Below are 24,709 nucleotides of genomic sequence, written 5' to 3' on the forward strand. Positions count from 1 at the left end.
GAAGAAGAAGAAGAAGAAGAAGAAGAAGAAGAAGAAGAAGAAGAAGAGGAGGAGGAAGAGGAGGAGGAGGAGGAAAAAGGAGAAGGAGGGGGAGAGAAGGAGGGAGAACAGAGGGGAGGACCAAAAAAAGATGAATTAAGAGTCATGGAGAGATAGAGAAATGAAGTAAGAAATGCATAGCCAGGAACTAAACAGAAAACAGAGAAAGAAGAACCATCCTGGAGAGAAACACACACAGGCAGACAAAGAGACAAAAAGACCAAAAAAAATGGGCAGACGGACATAGATAAAGAGAGGAACAGACAGAAATAGGAAGAGAGAAAGAGGAAAGCCCCTAGCCAAAGGCCCTGAGCTGCACAGAGAAGTCTCAGGATCAACTTCAAGGGGCTGAGACCAGAGCCCCCTTGGAAAGGGGGCTTCCTTTGAAAATCCCCTTTAATGGTCCTACAATTGTTTTAATTAAGAAAAACAATGACTTCAGGGAAAACAAAAAATAGAGCAATTTTCATCTGCTAATTGAATTTCAGAGCCACAAACAGCCTTGGAGAATGCTAGGATTACAATGATTTACAGCAGGCTCAATTAAATCAGCCTGGTCTTATCTGAGCTTTCAGTGGGCAGCATGGCGGTGGATCCAATGAAACTGAAAATACATTTTGGAAAACCATGTATAGTCAAACCAGGCCAATCCCATCCCCCCACCACCTTTTACAGACCACACTAGGTCAGGGTTTGGGTCTCTGGAGCATTCCAAATATGCCTGCGGAAGTAGTGAGCTGCCATGAAGCAGAATGGAAAGAGCAGTGTATTTGTAGTCAGAAGATGTGGGGGAATCCTTTTCTACCACTTACCAGTTGTGCAAGGCATATCAGTTCTCTAAAGTTCAGTTTACTCATCTGTAAAATGGGTATAATAATGCCTCCTTCACCTAGCTCCAGAGCTGGTTGCAAGAAAAAACATTTTCTAAACTTTACACTGCTATAGAAGTGAAAAGTATTATTATTAATGAGGCCCTCATGGGGTCTCCCTGAGAAGTGAGAAGTAAAAGAGGAAGAAGAAATGTGCCAAACACTAGCAAGCCTCCTCTTCATTCCCACCCCACCCATGCAATCTTTGGGACTTTTTCATCATGCCCACTGAAACCTCATCATCCTGCAAGATCACATTGGCCTTGGTATTCATGCTCAACAGGACTCCTTGCTCTGAGGACCCTTGGAAGGGAGGCTAGAGTGGAGAGCTCCTGCCAAACCTGTCTTTATAGAGGGTGCCCAGGACAGCCATCTCTCCATTTCCACCTGGCTCTTCTTTGGATTTCTTCATCATGCCTGCCTAAGAGCCAGGTATCTCCTCCTCCCAATTTTTTAGCTTCCTTTTGTGTGCTGTCTTCCCCCCATTAGACTGTAAGCTTCTTGAGGGCAGGGACTGTTTTTTTCATATTTATATCCCTGGTGCTAAACACAGTGCCTGGCACATAGTAGGAGCCTAATAAATGTTCATGGACTGACTAGACTCCAGTAAGGCAGGTTATATAACATTCTTGGTGCTCCATTCAAACCAACACACACACACACACACACACACACACACACACACACACACACACACACACCCCTTCCAGCTTCACCACTCTCAGCTATCACTCTTATTCATACCTCATTCCTACCTTTGTCTACATCATTCTTCCCTGGGATTCTGTCTCTACCCAACCCCACCGCTGACTACCTATTCCACGTCAACCCTATGCCTTCAGAAAGCCATCTCTGACTCCCAGAGTAAACACCCATAGTGATCTTCCTCTTTTCTAAACTCCCAGAAGACTTAGGGGCTATAACCATGAATATTTTACTAAAATGGCCAATACTTTATTTGAGGTGTCCATTGCTGCTTATTAAGATATGCATAAATACGTATATGTACATATCCATACACATGTTATGGCCAGATGGGTGGTTTGTTTGGTTTTTTTTTCATTTTTTGTTTTGGTAACCCTATCTGTTATACACAGTAGCAGCCAGAGAGCCAGCAATAGCTGAGTTCAAGTTTCACTTTTGATACATACTGTCTATGGGAACCTCAATAAGTCATTTAGTCTTCAGGTCTCTAGGCAATCCCCTAATACTAGAAATGTATGTTTCTTCACCCAAGAGCTCCCTATCCCAATGAAATCAGAGGTTTAGTTTCCTATCCCTTCCAAAATAGCTAACATTTAGGTAGCACTTCAAGGTTTGCAAAGTACTTTACCTGTCTGATACTCGTAACATAACCCTGTGAGGTAAGTGCTATTGTTATCACCACTTGACAGATGAGAAAACTGAGGCTGAGAGAGGTTAAGTGACTTGCCCAGGGTCAAACAGCTAGTAAGCATCTGAGGTCGGGCTTCCAGCTCAGATCTTTCCAACCTGAAGTCCAGTGCTCTGGACTGATCTGACGGAGGTGAGTCATTGTGGTTCTGGGGCTCCTCTCCATCTACCCTCTTCATGACTCGGCCTCATTACAGGACCACTAAGCTGCCAAGGCCTCTCAGACAAGCTACATTCCAGACCCACAAAACCACACAAAAGCTGGATTCTGAGGAAAGCCCATCCAACGGTTAGAAGACAGCCCAGGCATTAGAGAGCCATAGTCCCTGCTGAACAGGGGCAGGAGGATGGGGTGGGGAGGACCTGGGAGGAGGAAAAATGTCTGGGGGAGGGGAGGGTGTTCCCGTAGGAAAGGATAGGATGCCTGGATCTCCAGGGAGTTTTGGCTTATGTCCCAGAGCAAAAGTCAGAGACACCCCCCCCTCCATCCCCTTAGAGAATATATGTAGAACATAGAGGTTTGGTACCCAGGCTGGCATTAGAGGACCCTCAGAGGAAAGGGATAGAGATTTTCCCTTTCTACCCAAACCTCATTTCCATCTTAAGCCTTCCACCTCCCTCCTCTCATTCCTCTCCTTAGTCTTTCACAGTCCTATCCAACCTTCAAGGCCCCACTCAGGACCCACCTCCTCCAGGAAGCCTTCCCTGGCTTCCCACAGTCAAGGCCAATGGACCAGTATGTACCTGGCTTGGCCAGAGTTTTATCACAAAAGCTCAATTGCTTCCTGCTGGCATATCATATTGTGGCTTTTCTGTTCTAGTTTCTATATCTGTCAAAGGAGCTCACATATGCATCAAGCACTTTGCAGGTGTTTGTTGTTGTTGTCTGACTCTTTGTGACCCCATTTGGGGTTTTCTTGGCAGAGATACTAGAGTGTTCTGCCATTGCCTTCCCAGCTCATTTGACAGATGAGGAAACTGAGGCAAACAGGGTTAATGACTTGCCCAGAGTCACACAGCTAGTAAGTGTCTGAGGCCGGATTTGAACTCATGAAGATGAGTCTTCCTGATGCCAAGCCCAGGGCTCTATCCACTGAGCCACTGAGCTGCCCCTTGCAGCCTATAAAGAGCTCTAGAGGGGTGGAACCAAGATGGCAGAGTAAAAGCAGTAACTTGCTTGAGCTCTCCCAAACCCCTCCAAATACCTGTAAAAAACGACTCTTTATAGAGCTCTAAAGATGCTAAATGGTCTATAGCAAGAGCTCTCAACTTTGCTTGTGACTGGGATCCCTTTGGCAATCCGATGAAGTCTTTCTCAGAATAGTGTTTAAGTTCAGAAAATAAAACAAACAGTATCACAATGAAGACCAATTATTTTTAAGTGTAATTATCAATTTTTAAAATTTTAATCAATTTTTAAAATTCACTGACCTCAGGTTAAGAACCCCTAAACTATAGAAGCCTTTCCATCTCTAACATTCTATGATTCTAAGTCAGCTAAATGGAGTGAGATGATTTCAGGTTCTTGTGAGACGTGGGATGGGATACTCCCTCATACCCCCTAGCCCCTGCCTTTATAGAATAAAGGGACCAGGCTGGCCCCAGGAGCCTCTGCCATCAGTGATCAGCTTGTCCCTTACCTTCTGTTCAGATTTAGAATTCCTGCTCCCCTCTCCCATCCCCCACCTCTGGCTCCCTCCTGCCCTTGCAGGAGTGGGCAGACAAGGGTGCCATATTAGAGATTTTCATCTCAACTATGAGGCCAGTGCTTATGGCCTATAAAACTTTATGAGGAGCTGATATTCCTTCTCCCTTTTGGAGCTGAGAAGCTGAGCTAGAGAGAAGAGGAGGAGCTGGGGCAGAGCTTTCTGGGGAGATGGTTTACAGGTGCATTACCTCGCCACAGCTTCTGATTAAAACACCCCTCGCAAGCCCCAGCCCCTGCCTTTACACTGTATTCCATTGTAGGGGCCATAGCCACACAAGGAAAGGAGTCGGTTCCCCCAGAACATTTTTCTTTTTAAGAAAGAGAGAGGAGGAGGGGTAGCTAGGTGGCACAGTGGATAGATCACCAGCCCTGGATTCAGGAGGACCTGAGTTCAAATCCAGCCTCACTTACTAGCTTTGTTATCCTCAGCATGTCACTTAACTTTGATTGTTGAGAGAGAGAGAGAGAGAGAGAGAGAGAGAGAGAGAGAGAGAAAGAGAGCCTTCATTCTCCAACATGACCAGTTCCAGAGAGTCCGAGAAACTCAGACTTAAAGACTGTAGAAATACACTCATCTGAACCCTGTTCCCAGTGGTCAGTGCCAGCAAACCCAGAAGTACAGAATATCCAGTACACAATAAAGGAAGCGCTTTTCACTCCGTGCTTTCTTCTTCACTGATTCTCCATCACCTTCAGAATGAAGTCTAAACACCTCAGCTTGTTATTCAAGGTCCTCCCCAGACTGACTCCTGCTGTCTCCAGCCTTAACCCCCACATTGCTCACCACCATGTACCCTCCACTCCAGCGTGGCAGCCTGGCCTGGTCTTAGAGTTTTTACTCTCATGTCTACTACCTGTGTCATCCTGGGCATATCACAACTTCTCTGAACCTCATCTTTGCTATCTGTGAAATGGGGATACTAATCCCTGCAATACCTACCTCACATGGTTGTTGTCAGGAAAGGACTTGAGAAGCCTTAAAATCTTATAAATAAATACGAGTTATTATTATAATGAATTTCAGGCTCATTTCTGCTTCTGCACCTCTGTGTGTGCTTTTCATTGCACCTGAAGTATCTTTTTCCCCTCTATCCCCCATCCAAACCCTACCCACTCCTCAAAGCCCAGCTAAAGGCCTCCACTTGCAGGAAGGCCCTGGAAGCCTTCCTTGCTAACACTAAATGTTAAGAGTTGGCAGAGGCCTTAGAGATCACCCACTCTTACTACTTCACTGTACTGAGAAGGAAACTGAGACCCAGAGAGGGGAAGTCACATTGGAAAGCCAACTTTAGAACCTGGATCTCCTGACTCCCACTTCACTCCATCAAAAGCAAAACACTTGCCTCTTCCAACTCAGTGACTCCTCCCTCCTCTGAACTCCCACAGTGCTGAAAGTTAGACAGCTCAGCTGACCTCTGAGCACAAACCATCTTGCCTGATGACAAGTATTTCATGTGTGTGTCTTGTCTCCCTGCTAAACTGTCAGTCCCTTGTGGGCAAAAGCTATGATTTCTTCTGTTATTCTTCCCCTTACACCATTGAAAATAGGACTGAGTATACAGCAGGCACTCAGTAAATGCTTGCCAAAAGAAACTATGGATGAGTGATGCTGAGGCAGCCTATAGCTGTAATACAGAGTACCCCCTGATGGGACCAAGGGATAGGCAAGTGACTCCCTTTGTTTCTGGCTCTATGCACACAGAAAAAAAGGAAGGAAAGAAGAAAAGAATAAAGAGAGAGATGGAGGGAAGGTGGGATGGAGGAAAAGAGAAAGGAAGGAAGGAATGAGGGATAGAGGAAAGGATGAAGAAAAGGAAGAAGGAAGGATAGATGGAGGGAAGGAGGGATGGAGAAAAGAAAGAAAAGAAGGAAGAAAGGAAGGAAGGAAATTAGCATTTACTGAGCACCTACAATGTGCCAGGAACTCTGCTAAATGCAGATATTACAAATATCATCTCAGAACACAGCCAGAATGATGGCTGTCTAAACAGAGCAGAAGCTTCAGTCAGCAGTGTGACTTTGGAGTGCAGACAGACAAAGGACCTGCAGAGTCTCGGCTGAACCGTTCCCTCTTCATTCTGGCCACTATCTGAGCCCCCTCGTTAAAGCCCCCTCCTCAGCACCAGTCTGATCTCTGTGCCCTAAGACAGGGATGACGGCTGTGAACAGTTTCAGGAGAGTTCAGGGACATGGCCAGGGACGCCCACAGAGTGGAGGCAATGGGGATGGTCACAAGCCATGGAAAAAAGCCTTGTACTCTAGTGGCTGCTAGTAGGAAACAGAACTGAGAAATGCGCATGTTCAGAGAGAGATGATGCCAAGGCTCACAGACACATAATTGGGATGGTCTTGGATCAGAGCTACGTGGGGCCTTCTGGCCCAGCCTGGGCCCATAACTAGGCCTGGCTCTCTTCCCTAGCTTTTCCAGCCTCATCCCATCCTCTCCACTAGGACTAACTCAAGCCTTTGCAAGAATAAGATGCTCAGTCTCCATGTAACAGATAGCATAGAAATCAGAACACGTCAGAAAGTATGCACACAAGGTATAATTGGCATGTACCACCAGACGCACACATGTAACATGCAAAATGGAGATCACGTGTCACCTTAGAAAACAAAGTTCTAATGCACATTACAGCTTACACAGCATTTTTCTCATAACAACCCTATGAAGTAGGTAGTAGGAGTGTTCTCATTCCCATTTCACAGATGAGGAAACTAAGGCTCAGAGAAATGACGTGCCCAGCCCCATAAGCAGCAGAGCTGACACTCAAACCCCATGCTGTCTCTTTCCACTGTAGTATATAGTAGGCTGCCCATTTGCATCATCCAACCTGTTTGCAAACTGTCAATGCAAAGTAGACCTCAGGTTGGGGCTTACATAAAATAGAAAAGACTAAAATTAATTAAGAAACACATTTACTGTGCAGAAGCAATGCTAAGCTCAGTTCCCAGTCACTATGCTAATGAAATATTTTTACTATCTCTGGGATTCGCAAAAAAAGAGAAGTTTTTTACTGTTATTAATTTCATTATCTTTAACTATGTCTATTCATTCAATTAAGGCATTTAAAAATATATTTTCTGTGCTTCTGACCTCACTGATTTGAGAGTCTGAAGCACATTTACTGTTGTTTTTTAAGTTGACTGCATTGTGTTTTTTAAGGCCTAAACCAAATTCTTTTCTGCAGCGAGACAAATTCTGATTTTCAACGTATAAATTGGCAGGTTCTTGCTCATGAGTCTGAATGTATGTATGTGCCTATGTATAATTACACAAAGTCATGCACACATATATACATACCTTACACACACACACTCATACACATTGTGGTCTAGTGGAAAGAACCAGGAAGTGGGAGTCATGGGTAAGATTACTGACCCTCACTGGACCTCAGTTTCCTCCTCAGTAAAATGACAGTGTTAGAAGATCTCTAAGGGTCACCATAAGCTTGAATGTTCCATATAGCCAAGTTATTCTAGGGCTTAAAGGAATCTATTAATCTTTTCCTTCCTTGCCTGAGGTGTGGAGAAGGGGAACAAGATGAGAACCCTTGTAATAGCCTTTGTGACCCTGTGTCTTCCCTAGTGGGGCACAGGAAATCTGGGCCTTGAATTTGTTCCTGAGGGAGAAAATTCTCTTTTGCCAAAGGCTGCCCAGTGATCTTTCACCCCTATCTCCTTCCATGGCCTCGTGTGTCCTGCCTTTATCACCCTAATTACCCGGCCTAATCAACCACATGCTGCCTGATTCCTCTCCTCCCCTCCCAGATACTCTATACAGACAGCTGGCTGCAGGAAAGAGGGGGCAGGAAATGGGAAGGGATCCAGGGACCACAGATGGCAGTTGTGACGTAGTGGAAAAAAGGCTTGAGTGGGTGCTAGAAAACTCAGGTTCCAGTCCTTGTTCCAACCATCGAGCAGCTGAGTGAGGTTAGGTAAGTCACTTCACTGATTTAAATGTCAACTTCCTCATCTTTAAAATGACAGGATCAATCTCTTTCCTGTCTACCTCTCCTATTGATGCTGAGGCTAGTGAGATAATGCTGGCAAAAGCTCTTTATAATCTGTGGATCATTTTTTCAAGCCAGCTTCCCATAGTGTTGGCCAAGGTCAATGCCATCTTGTTTTACAATAACAACATGGATACATTAATAATAATAATAATAATAATAATAATAATAATTCACATTTATGTAGTACTTTCTATGCGCCAGGTACTATGGTAAGTGCTTCACAATTATTACCCCATTTGATCCTCACAACCATCTTGGGAGGTACCCCCATTTTACAGACAAGGAAACCAAGGCAAACAAAATGAAGCCCAGGATCAAACAGCTAGTAAATGTCTGAGGCTGAATTTGAACTTGGGTCTTGCTGACTCCAAGCCTGGTGTTCTATCCATTGTGCCATCTAACTGTCTCCAATATTATAACTAAACTACTCCATAATGGCAAAAAACCTCATGTAATATCATTTGGCCAATTATCCATTAATAAGATAAGTCCTGTGAATTCTGTTTCACTTAAACTTGTGTTTCCATGGAATCAATTAATGATACTAAGAAGGTGGGAGAAGGGAATGCCTATACATAGGTAAGCACACAATTATTGTTACTGTCATTATTACCGAACATCCAAGGTCTGCTCTGAAGACTTTGGCCCTAGGTGGGTGATGGCGGAGAAAGATATAGGTGGAAGATGGGGGAACAAGGACTTACCAAGCAGCTGGACACCTCTTGTGAGGCCATAGACATCAACCAGGGCCCACAGGGGATCAGCAGTTCGGACACCACTGAAGAACAGCATGGCGGCAGAGTCGTTGACCCGGTAGAATACACGGCCCTTCTTGTCCACCCAGAAGGCAATGATGTTACCCTCATTAGCATATTCCTCAGGTAACGCCTTGGCCCAGAAGCCACTCTGGGATACAAGGTCAGGACAGGCATACTTGGGCAACGTGTCAGGGTTAATTCGGGATGGATCCTTGCATGTGAATCCCAGCCGAAGGGCTCCACTCCAGCAGCATTGCTTCTTGGTGATCTGTAGAAGACATGGGGAGAAAAGACTCAATTCAGATTCATATAGGGCCTCCCTTCCCCAATCCAGTATAGTTCACCCTTTTAGCAGACTTTACATGGCTCCACATCTGAACTGGGAAAGGAGAGGGGAAACCCTGCTCTCACTCCTAGTGTTTTAACAACCACTTGAGATTCCCTCCAATACACTTCCTCCAAGAAGTCTTCCCCTATGGAGCCTATCAGAGCAGGTAGTTTATCTAGCCTGTCCCTGTTTTGGATTGAGACCTCCCAGATTTGCTCCCACCTCCGCCATCTTCCCCTATTCTTTAGGCATACAGGAAGGAATGGCTGAGAAAGAAGGAAAGAGAGGAGTTAGAGAGGACGAGGGTAAGGAGGAGGTAGAGGATGGGGCAACGAGGGCAGGAAGGAGGCAGGGACCAGGAATAAGGAGGATAGTGTTTGAGGGCCCAGGAAACGGGCCCACCTTTAGCCTGACTTGCTCATAGATGAGGACGGGCCGGTTGCTGAAGGTGATGGCATTACAGAAGCTAGCCTGCCGCTTGACAGCCTTGTGGCTGAGGTCCATCAGGATCTGGGAGCCCTTGGTGTGTGGATGGAAGAGGAGTGGTGTGGCCGGAAGGCTCCCGCCTTGGGGCGCTGGCTGACAGTGCTTCTGTTTGTGGTGACATCGGTGAGAGGAGGCAGGGAAGGGGCCGCCGATAGAATCTGCAAGGGAATGAGTCACCTATGAAAGCACATTGTCAAAAGGCCACCAAGATGCCATCCATGCCCCAAGAACAGTCTATGTGATAGAGGCAACCACCACTATCATGACCATCCACTGTCACCTTGGCTTCCATCAACCAATCATCACTGTCACGGCCATCACCACCAGTATCACTATCATCATCACCACCCCACTGTTAGTCATCATTCATTCAACAGACATCATCATCTCCAACATCATTATCCCCCCCAACCCCAGCACCATTATCCATACCATGACCATTATCTTTCTCTTACACTTACAAAAGCCATACCTCTCTTTTACTGAGCAAATGCTCCCCACCCACACACAATACCAAAACCACAACCAAAAGCCTATTAAAGGTGAATTCTTTGTAGTATAAAACAAGTTTCCATTTTATAGATGGAGCTCCTACAAAGAGTGAATTTGAAAGCACTTTTCGAAAGTCTATGGTAGCCTTGGCACACACCTGCAATCCTTGCAGCCATGGAGGCTGAGGATGGCAGACGTCTTGAGTTCAGAGTTCTGAGCTGCAGTGTACTACGTTGATTAGATGTCCAGACTAAATTTAGCATTAAAGATGGAGAGCCCTCAGGAACAGGGAACCACCAGGTTACCTGAGAGGGATCTAATAGGCCCAGGGAAATGGAGCAGCCAAAACTCCTGGGCCAATCTGAGTGGGATCAATCCCATGAATAGCCCTTTCACTTCCAGTCTGGTCAAGCTAGGGAGAAAATTTGAGAATCTGGTAGACCTTGGGCAAATCAACTTGATTTCCTTAGGCCTCAGTTTCCTCATCTGTAAAATGAAGGCATCATGATGTCAGATGATCTCCAAGATTCTTCTCATTTTCATTTATCATCTAGTGGCATACATGAGATGAACATTTTCCATAAAGAGGAAAAAATACATATATTTTTAAAATAGGAAAGTCTATGGTGTTCTCGAAATGCACAGGCATTCTTGTTAGAGAGTCAGTGTGATGTAATCAGGGGTGTGCTGATTAATGCTTCACTTTTCAGCTTAATCTGCATTATTAACATTTTCCCTATCACTTCCTGAAGTCTAGACAATCAACAAAACAATAAACCAAGCCCTGATTCATAGCATCGGTCAATATCTGTGGTATAAATGCTGACACTGAAAATTTAACAATCAACTCTGAAAAGCTGATTGGACTTGGTTCTAGCATACCCCTTCATTGTCATTTAGTCTTGTCTGACTTTTCGTGACTCCATTTGGGGTTTTTTGGGCAAAGATACTGGAGCAGTTTGCATTTCCTTCTCCAGCTCACTTTACAGATGAAAAACTGAGGCAAACAGGTTTAAATGACTTGTCCAGGGTCACACAGCTAGTAAGTATCTGAGACCACATTTGAACTCAAGAAAATGAGTCTTCCCGATTCCAAGTCCACTGCTCTATCCATTGCGCCACCTAGTTGCCCACACCACAGGTGTAATAGAAAGCATATCTGACCAGGGCCCCCAGGTTCTACTCCATATTCTTCCACAAAGTCCTTGTGTCACCTTGGACAAGTCACTTCTTTTCTTCGGGGCTCAGTTTCTTCATGATATTGATCTCTAAGATACTTTCCAGTTTTAAGGTAATCTTTGTAAGCATCCTCACTGTTAGACAGCAACGTCCCCAGGCCCACTAAGAATAATGTGCTCTTAACTAATCAACAAACATTTATTAAGCACCTACTATGTGCCAGGCACTATGCTAAGTGCTGGGCATACCAAAAAAAGGCAAAAGATAATCCCTGCCCTCAAGGAGCTTACAACCTAACATTCATTCGAACCTCACACACAAAGTAAGTTCCCTTCATTCGATCTACGTGTTCACTGCCAGCTTGTCTCAGGAGATGAAAAAATTTAAGGCAAAAATGAGGAAAAACGCCTTGAGATAATTTATTTTTCCTGTCCATGAGGACAGATAGGAGGGGCATTGCCTTATATATATGAAAGAAACCAGCTACCTTGCATCTACTTAGCATTATTTTGCATTATCTATGGGTTGCATCCTTTCAGAGCTGATGCCAGAGTTCACTGGCCGTCAGCCCATGCTCCAGTCTAAGAGATTGGATTGCCTATGTATGTATCAATCGGACCATGGATTTTTTCTGGATCAGCCACCTCCAATTATGCTTACCAGGGCCTTTCTCTGGACCAAACCTCAAGAGATGGGAAGCAATTGATTTCTTGTTGAGAGGCACAGGGCCCCAAGGAGCCTCAATATTCTTTGCAAGAACCAAAGAGAAGGAGGAAGAATCAAGGCAATCACAGGATTGAAAACTAAAATATCTGGTAGATGGCATTTGAATTTTAAGGCTTACAAAGCACCTTACCCGCAATATGTCATTTGAGCCTCACTATGGGTATTATTATCCCCATTTTACAGATGAGGAAACTGAAGGCGAGGGAAGTTAAGTAACTTGCCCATAGTTCCACATGTAGCCAGTGTCAGAAGCAGAATTTGAATCCAGGACTTCCTGACTCCAAGTCAAGCATTGTAACTACTATTCCACACTGCCTAAAGGTTCCATAGAGATCATTTGGTCCAGAGGTTCTTTTTTTTGGGAGGGGGGTGAGGCAATTTGGGTTAAATGACTCGCCCAGAGTCACACAGCTAGTGAGTGTTATGTGTCTGAGGCCAGATTTGAACTCAGGTCCTCCTGACTTCAAGGCTGGAGCTCTATCCACTCCACCACCTACCTGCCCCAGGTCCAGAGGTTCTTAACCTTTTTCATGGCATGGACCCCCTGTGGTCATCTAGTGAAGCCTATGTACCCCTTCTCAGAAAAAAAATATTTTAAATGCATAATAGAAAATACATAGGATTCCAAAGAAAGCCAATTATACTGAAATGCAGTTAGGGGAAGGAAAGGAAAAAGGAATAAGCATTTGTTAAATACCTACTATGTGCCAGGAACTGCACTAAGTGCTTTTTTTATTACAACTATTACCATCAGGGGCAGCTAGGTGGCACAATGGATAGAGCACCGGCCCTGAAGTCAGAAGGACCAGAGTTCAAATCCAGCCTCAGATCAAACACTTGACACGAACTAGCTGTGTGACCTTGGGCAAGTCACTTAACCCCGATTGCCTCACTGAAAACAAAACAAAACAAAAAAACAAATATTACCATCAAAATATTTTAAAAATAAGTTTACAGGTTAAGCATTTTTGATCTAGTCCAACTCATTTGTTTTAGAGATGAGGAAACTGAGGCCCAGATGGTTAGGATAAACTAGGGCAGGGGTGAGGAACCTGCAACCTTGAGGCCACATATGGCCTTCTAAATCCTTAAGTGAGGCCTGTTGACTGCAAAAGGATGTAGAAGGCCACATGTGGCCTCAAGGCCACAGGTTCCCCCTCCCCCACCCCAGCTAGGGTATAGAGGGAGCAGTGTCCAAAACTGGACACTGAAGATAGGAGGAGGAACAGACACAGTCACTCAAGAAACTCCCCGTCATGCTTAGTTGACAGGACTCACACACAGGGAATGTAGATTTAAAACTGGGAATGACCTTCCATACCATCTAATCTAACCCCCTTATTTTAACACATGAGGAAACAGAGGCTGAGCAAGAAAAGGGTCCCAAAGACCATAATTGGCAGGGCTGAGATTTGAGCCCAGGTCCTCTCACTCCAAATCCAGTGCTCTTTCTACAGTGCCATGCTGATGCTCTCCACCAACACAAGACAGTGAGAGAAAAATGCTAAACTGTAGGATACTGTAGGAGAGATGGACCTGGGCTGGAGCAGTGTGGGAAAACTTCCTGAGATGTGCAGGGCTTTAGCTCGAGCTTGGGTGGAGGAGGCAGGGGATGGGGAGGATGGGGATCTAAGGAGAAAAGAGAAATAACCCTCTGCGTCGGGGATCACTAACATCAGAAAAGCCCTGCCAAGCCAGATTGGGAAAGTGCTCTAAGTGGTCCAAGGAGCCTGACCATGGGGACACACTTATCCAAGGGTCCAGGTCTTTGCTACAGCCTTCCCCTAGGCTATGCCTGGCTTCTAAGATTCCTCCCAGCTCTAAATCTGATTCTAAGAGCCCTGGGGAGGATCTCATTGCACCCTATCTCCCCTTTCCTCCCAATACACACATGTTCTCCCACCTCCTGATCCCTGGAGAATTCACTCAGCTGCTTTGTGCCACAGGGGAAGGACCACCCTCCCCTGACTCACTAGCACTGACAGCTTTACAAGTCTCCCGGAGCTCCCAGAGGCAGCTGGGGGGGGGGGGGAGGACGGAGTCACCCAGAAGGGAAGCAGGAGAAGATTCTGCTGACACAATGGAAAACTCTCTCTGAATTTCTTCCCAACCCCCAACCCTGCCCTGCCTACCTCACAGGGCTGTTGCACAAAGTAGGTGTGATCGCCCTTGTCAAGCATTTAACACCCAACAAAAGTTATTCCTTATCCTGTGTCCTTCTGTCTCATTCTCCCACGTCTACGAGTTGCCCCATCTATGTTTACTGACCACCTAGCATCATTGCATTCAGAGCCAGAAGGGGCCTCGCAGATGCTCTCTTCCAATTACTTCATGGAATAGATGAGAAAGTTTGGGGCTCTGGGAGTGGAGGGGAGTAAAGGCATCTTGCCTGAGGTGGCCCAGGAGATAATGCTGTAACAGGATTGAGAAGGAAACTCAAACCTTCTGACCCTTCAATTCAAAACTCCTCTCATTCTGCTGTGTATTTACAATGGGTTATCAGGGGCAGCTTCCCCACCCTTGGATGTTAGCTGAAAAGAAGCTAGGACTCTATCCTTGCCCTCAGGAAGCTTACATTCTAATAAGGGAACTAGATATAGATAGGCACGAATCACTCTAATACAAAGCAGAGTGTGATTAGTTGGGGGGGGGAAGGATGAGGAGAGAGAATTTCATTTTTTTTTTTTACTCAACTATAATTTCATCATTATAGGAAGTTCGTGGTGAAAAACCTCCTTGGTTTAATTCGTATCAGTACCTTCTAAATTTATTGGGGTGGGAGGGACACTGAAAGATTAAATAACATGCCTTTGGTCCCATAAGCAGTTTTGTTTCAGAGAAAGAATTTGAACCCACATCTCCCAATGAGAGCCTCCCCAGGGCTCCAAGGAAGGAAACAAGTGTTTATGAAGCACCTACTACGTTTGAGGCACTGTGCTAAGCACCTTACAAATACTTAAACTTCAGACAACCCTGAGAAGTAGGTGCTATCCTTATCCCTATTTTACAGTTGAGGAAACTGAGTCAGGCAATGATTAAATGACTTGCCTAGGGTCCCACAGCTCTTAAGAATCTGAGGCCAGGGGGCAGCTAGGTGGCACAGTGGACAGAGCATCAGAGTTCAAATCCAGCCTCAGACCAAACACTTGACATTTACTAGCTGTGTGACCCTGGGCAAGTCACTTAACCCCAATTGCCAAAAAAAAGAAAAAGAAAAAGAAGAAGAAGAAGAAGAAGAAGAAGAAGAAGAAGAAGAATCTGAGGCCAGGATTTGAAGCTAGGCTTTCCTGACTGGGCCCAATGCTCTACCTACTTCACTGCCATGATGGCTCTCATTTGAATTGAAATAGTTCATATTTCACATTTCTATAGCACTTTAAGAAACACAAAATACTTTCCTTTTAACAAACCTATGAGAAAACAAAGGAATTATTATCTCCATTATACAGGTGAGGAAACTGAAACTCAGGAAGTAAATGACTTGCCCACAGTCACACAGCAGAACTTGGGTCCAGGTCTTTGGACTCCTAGACCAGTCATTCCAATGCACGAATGCTGCTTTTTGAACCAGAAAACTAGGGTGCAGGTCCCAGTTGTTATAATCATGACCCTAGGCATGACTCTCTGGAGTATTTGTTTTCTCATCCGTAAAATGGGTATAATAATATTGCACTACTTATGTCACAGGGTTGTTGCAAGAATTATGGTCATTGAATCACAGATTCAGAGCTGGAAGTGGCCTTAAAGGACATGGAGTCTAACCCCCTTATCTTCCAAATGAGGGTCAGGAAGATTAAGAGACTTGCCCAAACTCCCACCAATATTTGAACCCAGAGCCCCTTACCCCAAAGCTACACTACCATGAAATGCAATGGAAAGAGTCCTGAATTTAGAATTTGAGGTCCCAGGTCCAAATCTTGACTTGTAACTTCCTACTTATATAATCCTGGGTCACTCACTGAACGTCTCTGGCCTCAGCTTCCTAAGCTGTTAAATTGGTAGTATTTTTCATCGATGAATAGGGAGGAGGAAGGAGGGGACAGATCATTTCAGACAGAGGGCAGATATAACCAAGGTTACAAGAGGTGGAAAATCAAGGGGAAAAATCCAGGAAAGAAGCACTTGAAGAGTAGATACATCTATAAAGGTAGGTTGAGGCTATCTTGTGGTCAAGGAATTTGGACTTTATGTTGTGGGCCCCTGGGAACCACAGAACACTGACAGCATCAGAACTTTGTCTCAGGAGACATGATCTGAAAATGTATGTAGGGTGAACTGAAGGAAGCTCACTTTAGACAGCTTCTGTCTTTTCAATAAAATTGGATGGGGTCCTCCACTGGGTACAGGGGCTAACAGGATCAGGGATTTGAAAAGTAGAATGTTTTGGTAAGAATAGTCACTAAGAGAAGGGTACAAGCCCTACAGCACAGCCGAGGAGGCTTAGCTGGGGCTGGGGGGGGGGGGGTACACCTCTGTAGCACACGTGCTGAGCTTCCACGGAGCAGCACATCTGCCTGCACATCTGGCCTCCTCAAGAGAACAATCAGGAGATCAAAGAAGATTTCTGACAACTGATTTTATTTTGAAAGGGCTGACTAGTTGGGTCTCTGCCAAATTTATTCATGCACTCCATTCACTCACTCATTCATTTAATCATGCATACACACATACGACCATGCACATTTATAAGATGGTATTATGGGCAGCCAGGAGGCTTAGTGGATAGACCACCAGGACTGGAGTCAGGAGGACCTGAGTTCAAATCTGGCCTTAGACATTTACTAGTTGTGTGACCCTTAGCAAGTAACTTAACCCTCTTTGCCTCAGTTTCCTCATCTGTAAAATGAGCTGGAGAAGGCAATGGCAAACCAGTCCAGTATCTTTGCCAAGAAAACCCTAAATGGGGTCACGAAGAGTTCGACATGACTGAAAAACGATTGAACAGCAACATTGTGGCTGTTAGAAATAGCAGAGAACTGACCTGGGTTCTAGTCCTCCCCCTGACCCATCCTAGCTATGTGACCCTAGGCAAATCACTTATCCTTTCAGTGCCTCAGATAGCTCTTTAAGAATAGAAGTTTCTGAGAAGGTTCTGGCCTGCATTCCTCACTGGGAGCTCCCTATAAAATCACAGGTTCAGGTTCAGTTCCAAATATTTGTCTTATAAATCTATGTATAGATACACACACACACACATATATATATATATAATATACACATACATATACATACATATGTGTATATGTGTATAGCCTGCCCTGTGGCCAGAGCTATAACCAGCAGTGAGCTGGGCCCTTCCCCAGGGCACTGGCCTTCTGAGAGTGGGGGTGGGGGTGATATTTTCCCTCCCCTAAGTAATCACCAACCTGGTGCCTTGCCTTGAGATTGGACTGGTGTTATGGGGTGCAGCTGCTCCCAGTTACCACCCTTGGGTCCTATCTCCATAACATCTATACCCTGAGTATCACCTTCCCTCAATCAGCTCTCAACTGAAATTTCTCCAGGCAGTCATGGCTCTGCCTGCATGGTACCCAGAGTGTTGTAGCATTTGCTTGTTCTAATAACTCACAGTACTTTACCCACTTAGTTCATTTGTTTCTCACAACAACTCTGGGAGGGAGGTGCTATTTATTATCACATACACATACACACACACACATTTTACAGATAAGGAAACTGAGGCTAAGAAAAGTTAAATGAGTAGCCCAGAGTCACATGGATAGTATCTGAATAGAGATTTGAACTCAAGTCTTCCTGACTCTAGGTCTACCATTCCTTATCTCTCTCTCCCTTTTTATCAAATTTATAGAATGTCTATATGAGCTGAAATTCTTGCCTCCCTTCCTGAAGGAGAGTTTTATCACCCATATACATAGGGCAGCATGCTCAGGACAGGACTATTGTGTGAAGTGAAAGTCAGGTGAGTGTTGTAGGGATTGTTGAGGGGGGTGGGTTGCTCTACCACAGGCGACTTTGAGCAAGTCACTCTGGGCCTCAGCTTCCTTATCTGTAAAATGAGGTCACTGGACTTGATGGCTTCTCGGGACCCTTTCAGCTCTGCATCTGTGATCCTGTCAGACTGGGCTACCCAGAAAAAAGTTGGCTTAGATAGAACATAGAATCTCTGCTTATTCATAGGCTGAAAATTACCCCCACAATCCACAACCCTCCCCGCCTTCCCTCCCCACATAGGTCTTTATTTGGGTGGAGCTGCTGACTGTCTTGCAGGCTCCTCCTGGCTTCTCTCAAAGAAAGATTTTAAAGCACTGTTTTTGTGAGTGCTTGTGTGTGGCTCTGAGTTTTGGTTTCTCTCTGTGCAGGGGTGTGTGCGTGTGTGTGTGTGTGTGTGTGTGTGTGTGTGTGTGTGTGAGAGAGAGAGAGAGAGAGAAAGAGACAGAGAGAGAGAGAAAGAGCTGGGGTGGGGGGAGGGGGGAGGGAGAGAAAAAGAGAGAAAGAAAGAGAGAGAGAGTCTGTGCCTGAGTATCTGTATGTGCAGCAATCTCTGTGTCTCTGTGTGTGACATCCCACCTCATGCTGTCCGTGCCTGCCTGTGTATGTATGTCTCTGTCCTAGGTTTTGTGTTTCAATATGTATCTCTGGGGTGGGGAGGTAGAAGAGGTGATCTACTCTTATTATTTCTCACAATGGAGATGAAGGGAGCTGTTTAAAGTCACAAAACATGGACTATGAAAGCTGGGTGGGACCTTAAAGATCTTCCCAACCCGCTTCTTCATTTTACAGATGGGGAAACTAAGGCCAAAAGGGGGGAAGTAAGTGGTCCAAGATAACATTGCTTATGTTACCTGCCATGACCACTACACAATACTGTGACTGGATATACCCCCAGCACTAAATATTAAATGGAGGGTATGCATGAATGAGGGTAGCATCCAAATGAAGGGATACAGGGAAGGATGAAGGGATGGCGGGACAGAGGGACAAGTAATACATTTAGTAGAGCATTAGACCGAGTACTTTATAATTCCTGGCACCCAGAGACTATTGAATTTTTGTCTCTTTGTCTCCAGCACCTAGCACAGGCGTGCCACAGAGTAGGTACTTAAATGCTAGTTGATTGATTGATTGATTATCACCTTTATACCTTTGTTCACACCTTGAATGGCCCCCCTTTATTCTATCCACAGAACTAAACCCATTTTCCAGGTCTCATTCAAGATCTACCACTTTATCACAAAATCAGAGCTTCAGATGAGCATCCTAGCCAGAGGTCATCTCAGCTCAACTGCTTTATTTTACACATGAGAAAATTGAGGCAGAGTGGGGAAAAATAACTTCTCTTAGGTCACGTGGATAGAAAGCAGCAGAGCAGGAATTCAAACCCAAGCATTCTAGCACCAAAACTACTTTCTTTCTTTCTTTCTTTTTTTAAACATTTTTATTTAAAGTTTTGAGTTCCAAATTCTATCCCTCCTTCCCCTCCCCCTCCCTGAGATGGCAAATAATCAGATATAGGTTATACATGTGCAATTATGTATAACATTTCCATATTAGTCATACCAAAACTACTTTCACAAAGCCTACCCACACCACCCCAGTCCACAGTGATTGGCCCTTCTCTGAAATGACACTGTCAAATCAACAAGCATTTATTAGACACCTACTTTGTACAGAGCACTGTGTTCTAGACACTGAGGGAGTTTATACAAGGCATAATCCCTACCCTCAAGGCACAGTGTAATATGCAGTATTACATGATAAATATATGAGTTACAAAACAAAGCGAGCAGCTAGGTGTGACAGTAGATACAGCTGGACCTGGAGTCAGGAAGACTCATCTTCCCAAGTTCAGATCCTGCCACAGACACTTAGTAGCTATACAACCCTGGGCAAGTCACTTAACCCTGTTTGCTTCAGTACCTCATCTGTAAAATGAGCTGGAGAAGGAAATGGCAAACCATTCCACTATCTTTGCCAAGAAAACCCCAAAATGGAGTCATGAAGAGTCAGACACAACTGAAACAACTCAACAACAACAGAGTTTGGGGAAAAGAGTATTAAAAGGAGTAATAAAAATAATAAAACTGGGTGGCTTAAGCTCCAGGAAGGCCTTGAATACTAAGCAAAGGATCTGAACTATCCTTGAGCACCACCCAACTGACACTTAGTACATGAAACCCGGTATCTGGGGAATAACAGATTTAGGAACCTAGGAGACCATCTGGTCCAACCTCTTCATTTTACAGGTGAGGAAAGTGAGGCCCAGAGAGGCTATACCACTTGCCAAAGGTCACACAGGAAGTAAATGGCAGAGCCAGGATTTGAACCCAGTTTGACTATCTCCAAACCCAATGCTTGTTCTAGATTGTTCAATTCAAGAAATATTTATGAAGTGCCTGGGAGTTCTGCCTCTGCCTCCCCAAACAGACCCAGCATCACCTGCCTCCCCACACGGGGCAAGCATTGGGTGGGCACACAGGAGAATTTAAGATAGATTTGCCAGCTAATTAATCCCTCTTTCCAGATGCAAAGCCAGTGTGAGCAAAGGGTCCTCTCTGAATCTTCACATACATACAAATACAGACACAGACACATGCACACACCCTATGCACACAGGCACTGGGAGCTAACACTTGCAGGTGGAGGGGTGGGGCTTGCCTCTGGGCCTCTTGGGGGTGAGGCCTGAAGAAGAAGGAAGGGGGCACCTGCTGCCTCCCACACACTGTCACTGGTTGCTGGGAAACAAGTGACTGACCAGATCCCATCTCCAGAGCCATCTGACATCCAACCAGTTGCCTGTTTCCCAGATGGGGAAATCCTAAATCGTATGCAGCATGTGTGCTGTTCTCACAATTGCAGGCCCAGGCCTGTGTACGTGGGTGTGCAAATGAGCATATGTATCTGGCTCGATGGCTATGTGCACATCAAAGCCTAGGTGAGGACATCCTAGCCCATACTCAGGGTTCGCTGGAAGAGGTCATAGGAGGAAACCTGGGGCCAGCGGAGGGAAGGACCTGTCTCCATCTCTCTTCTACCTCCAAACACCCCATTCTGCAGAGGTCTAGCATGTAACTGCTGACACTGCCATTTGGATGGGCGTTCAAACATATGTTCCCTCTCTCTCTGGTTCAGTTTTGCCCATGTATGGCCAGCATTGGGCCCATAATACACACACACACACACACACACACACACACACACAGAGGCATGCATCTACAGGCACACACAGGGACATACAGACACAGACATACAGAAGCAAATACATATACAGACGCAGAGAGGCATACCATACACACAGACACACCCGCACAGATGGCCTTACCAACTTCCCTTCCAGTCAGTTTCACCCTCATGGGCCTCAAAGAAAACAAACAAACAACCAAAGACTCAAAATAAACAAAACCCTCAATCCCTAAAACCCAAGTCCCATTATGAAAATACAATTAAGAAAATGTCTTCAGTGAACAAGCCTTAACGGCATCCAAAATTCCAGTCTTTTACCCCAAATCCACAGTGAGGAAGGGAGCAAAGGTGAAGTCCCAAGCAGCCCACTCCCTGGCTCCTAGTCCCCTGACTTCTCTGCCCACTTCCACTGTGTGTCTAATGCTGGGTTCCCTGGGGGTCCCCAAAAAGCTAAGAACTCTCCTCCCCTCTCCTCTTCCCCTCCCCATCCCTACACCTGCCCTTCCTCTCTGCTGGCCTTTCTTCCCCCTCTACTATTTCCATCCTTGCCTCTCCTGTCTTCTTACCTCCTCTCTGTCCCTCCCCTCTCTTCTCCTTTCCTTTCTACTTTTCTTTTTCTCTTCTTCCCTCTCCTCTAATTCCCTTGGGTCAATATCACTGACTAGCTCAAGAGCCTGACCAATGAACCATGGAGTGTTTCTAAGGAAAATGGGCCCAAAGCCTTGGTGGTGAGGGACTGAGGAAGGGAAAGGAAACAAGCATTTATTAAGCACCCCACTATGTGTGAGGTACTGTGCTAATCGCTTTACAAATATCTCATTTGATAACCTGGATTGGGCTAAAGTAGAAGGAGGCAGAGGCGCTGGGGGGATGGGGTGGGAGGGAGGAGGCACAAGGCAAAGGCAGAAGAGGGGTAATGGAGAAGGACCAGAGGCAGTTACTGCCTCCATCCCATGAGACTCAAATCCCCAAGCTATTGGCAACCCCTTAAGAAGCCTCCTGTGTCTTCTAGGGTGAGAAGGCATTTGAAGAAACCATCACCTCCCTGGGCTTATGAGCCTCTCTGTCTGGTCTCGAAGCTCCCACTTTTCCTGCCCCCCCCCCCAGTGCTAACTCTGAAGCTCGGTCTCCCCCAAAGAAGCCTACCCCTTTCTCTACCCCTCAGCAGGCCTCCAGTCCTCAGCTGTCCTCCTCCACAAAGCTCTTCCACATCAAAAGCCCTTATGCTAATGTCACTGGAGGCCTGCCCTAAGGCTCTAATTACTTCTCCTCCCTTCTTTGCTGGGGGTGGTCAGAAACTGACCTATGGGGTTTGCCTGAAGTCTCAATCCATACTAGGCCTGCAATCCAGGCAGTGACCCTATGGCCGCTCTCCCTTTGCCAGTCTTTAGGGACCAGGAACTCCAGAGAGAGACCTACCTGCATTATATCTTGTTTATCTTATCCCTCTTACTCTGTGAGCCCCCTCTCCTAGCGCCAAGAGCCAATCCCAAGTCAGGCCAGCCAGAAGGGGTTTGGGCAGAGGCTTCTGGCACTGTCCCCTTGACTAGCTCCTGGATTCGGAGTCTGCCAGGGCCACCCATCTGTCACTTTCTCCTTTCCAACCCTCAAGATTAAATTCATTGCCTTTTAAGAGAGCCAATCATCTATGTTTTTCTCTTCTCCTCCCTGTCTCCCCCCACCCCAACCAGCTTTGCCTTTTCTTATTAGAAATTAAACTCCATGAAACTTAAGACTTCTAGGGAGAGACCAGGGTTGGAGGGAAGGAATGTCCAGTCCAGAAGGAATCGCTGGTGGTTGGCCACGTCACTTTCCCCTTCACCAGCTCTGACTCCTGTTCTTGTGATTTTTTCTAGGGAGCCAGTAGAAGTTTAGGAAGTTAACTCCCCCCTACTCCCACATCCACTCTGGCTCCCCAATTGATCCAGTCCCCAGCTCTCCTAGGCTACCCTGTCCAAGGCCATTGACCCCATCTAGCCCAGGCCCCAGTGGAGAGATGGAATAAAATAGCCATCCCATCACCCAAAGTCTGGTTCAAAGTGAGGGACAGGAAAGGCCAGCTTAAGCCCCTTGGGGCTGGAAAAAACTCAGCTCCAAAGGGCTCTGATGACAACACATAGGGCTGCAGGGGGGAAGGCATCCTTCCCACATACCGTGACAGATGATACAACATCAGCCATGTTGCTACCAAAACAGCGAGTGCCTTACAGGAAGCGCTGTGGAAGCCCAGGACATCCTGGCACAGCCTGATCCAGCCCAGCTGAGTCTGAAGGTGTCCAGGGCGGCTAAGTAGAGTTCTCCTTGCTCTCTGAGATGACACAGTCAACCCATTCAGGAGGCTCCCAGAGCCATCAGCCCTCTCTCGAAACCGCAATTAGATATTCTCCCCAACTCAAAGAGAATAAAACCAGAAAGGGCAAAGCCAGGATTCAGGGGCTGGGTGGGTAACGACTGGACAGGGCAGGAGCTGCCAAGCCTGGGAAGAGATGGCACAAACTACCCATCCCTCTGTCTGTGTGTCTGCCCTTAGACACAGGGCCCTGAAGTTTGTGTGATTTCACTGCCCAATGTGCTCACCCTGAGAATAAACTTCAGATCCTTCCCTTTACTGTATAGGTGTGAACACACATGCATGTGTACATGAGAGTACATACAACCACATCTATAGAACATGGGCATGTACACATGCATATACCAAGGCACACTCATATCACACCTCTTCAGGTACACATATTCAAACACACAATCCGCAGCTACACATACATGAACACATATGTATTGCCTCACATCCTCATGTAACATAGCACGGTATGATATCCAGACAGTGCAGCACAAGGCCCAACACCCATTTGTTTCAGGGTCCTTTGGTTCTGCTATCATACGTATAAAATACCCAGGAACTCTTACCCCACTGGGAGGGGGTATGGATACCAACATGGGGGAGGTAAGATGATAAGGAGATTTGCGGACCATCTGTCTGCCTGCCTTTGGGCTGGTGGCTGCCAGGGAAGCCTGGCCTTCTCCCTCACTCTCCCTCTCTGCCTTCGCTTTTCCTCTTGCCCCTGGATCAGTCAGGGCTTTTCCCAAAAGCTCATCACCCAAGCCTCAGCTCCCTCTCCGTGCTCCTGCCCCTCTGCCGTCAGACCCTGGAACCCAGCACACAGCCAACCAACTCTGGATCACGGAAAAAGCATGACAATGACAGTGAGCCCTGGGCACACTTCACACTGCCCTGGGCCACCCTCCCTCCCAGAGCCGGGTGCTTTGCTACAAGAGACTGGGCTAGGCTGGGGGGTAAGGGCTGGTGGGGTGGGGGGGTGCTGCAGAAAGGTGTCTGCTCCTTACCATAGAGGGTGGTCCGGGTGATCTGTCCCCCCATGGCAGGCAGGGTGTGGGCACTGCCACCTCGGGGCCTCTGTCACAGAGGGTTGGTGCTGGTAGGGACCTCCCTAGGGGCAGGCATGACCGGCAGCTGGCATCGCTCTCGCACACACGCAGACTCACAGCCTGCACAGCTTAGTGCCTGCTCACACACACACACACACACACACACACACACACACACACACACACAC

General features: G+C 46.2%; 1 protein-coding gene across 2 annotated transcripts in view; it reads right to left on the minus strand.

Moving 5' to 3' along the window:
• The window catches only part of NEURL1 (neuralized E3 ubiquitin protein ligase 1), a 98,966-nt gene that overhangs the window by 17,221 nt on the left and 57,036 nt on the right, over positions 1-24,709 (minus strand). The window contains exons 1-3 of one of the 2 annotated variants that reach the window (XM_027851428.1): positions 24,480-24,683; positions 9,513-9,754; positions 8,729-9,050 (exon numbers count right to left, since the gene is read on the minus strand). In XM_027851428.1, the coding sequence (XP_027707229.1) occupies positions 8,729-9,050; positions 9,513-9,754; positions 24,480-24,513 (598 nt within the window). In that variant the 5' untranslated portion in view covers positions 24,514-24,683. Of the gene's footprint in view, positions 1-8,728; positions 9,051-9,512; positions 9,755-24,479; positions 24,684-24,709 lie in introns of those variants that run through there. The other variant, XM_027851427.1, reaches the window with a different exon arrangement.

The sequence above is a fragment of the Vombatus ursinus genome, unplaced genomic scaffold (genome assembly GCF_900497805.2).
Source record: "Vombatus ursinus unplaced genomic scaffold, bare-nosed wombat genome assembly UNPS02009205.1, whole genome shotgun sequence".
In the NCBI taxonomy this organism is placed as follows: Eukaryota; Metazoa; Chordata; class Mammalia; order Diprotodontia; family Vombatidae; genus Vombatus; species Vombatus ursinus.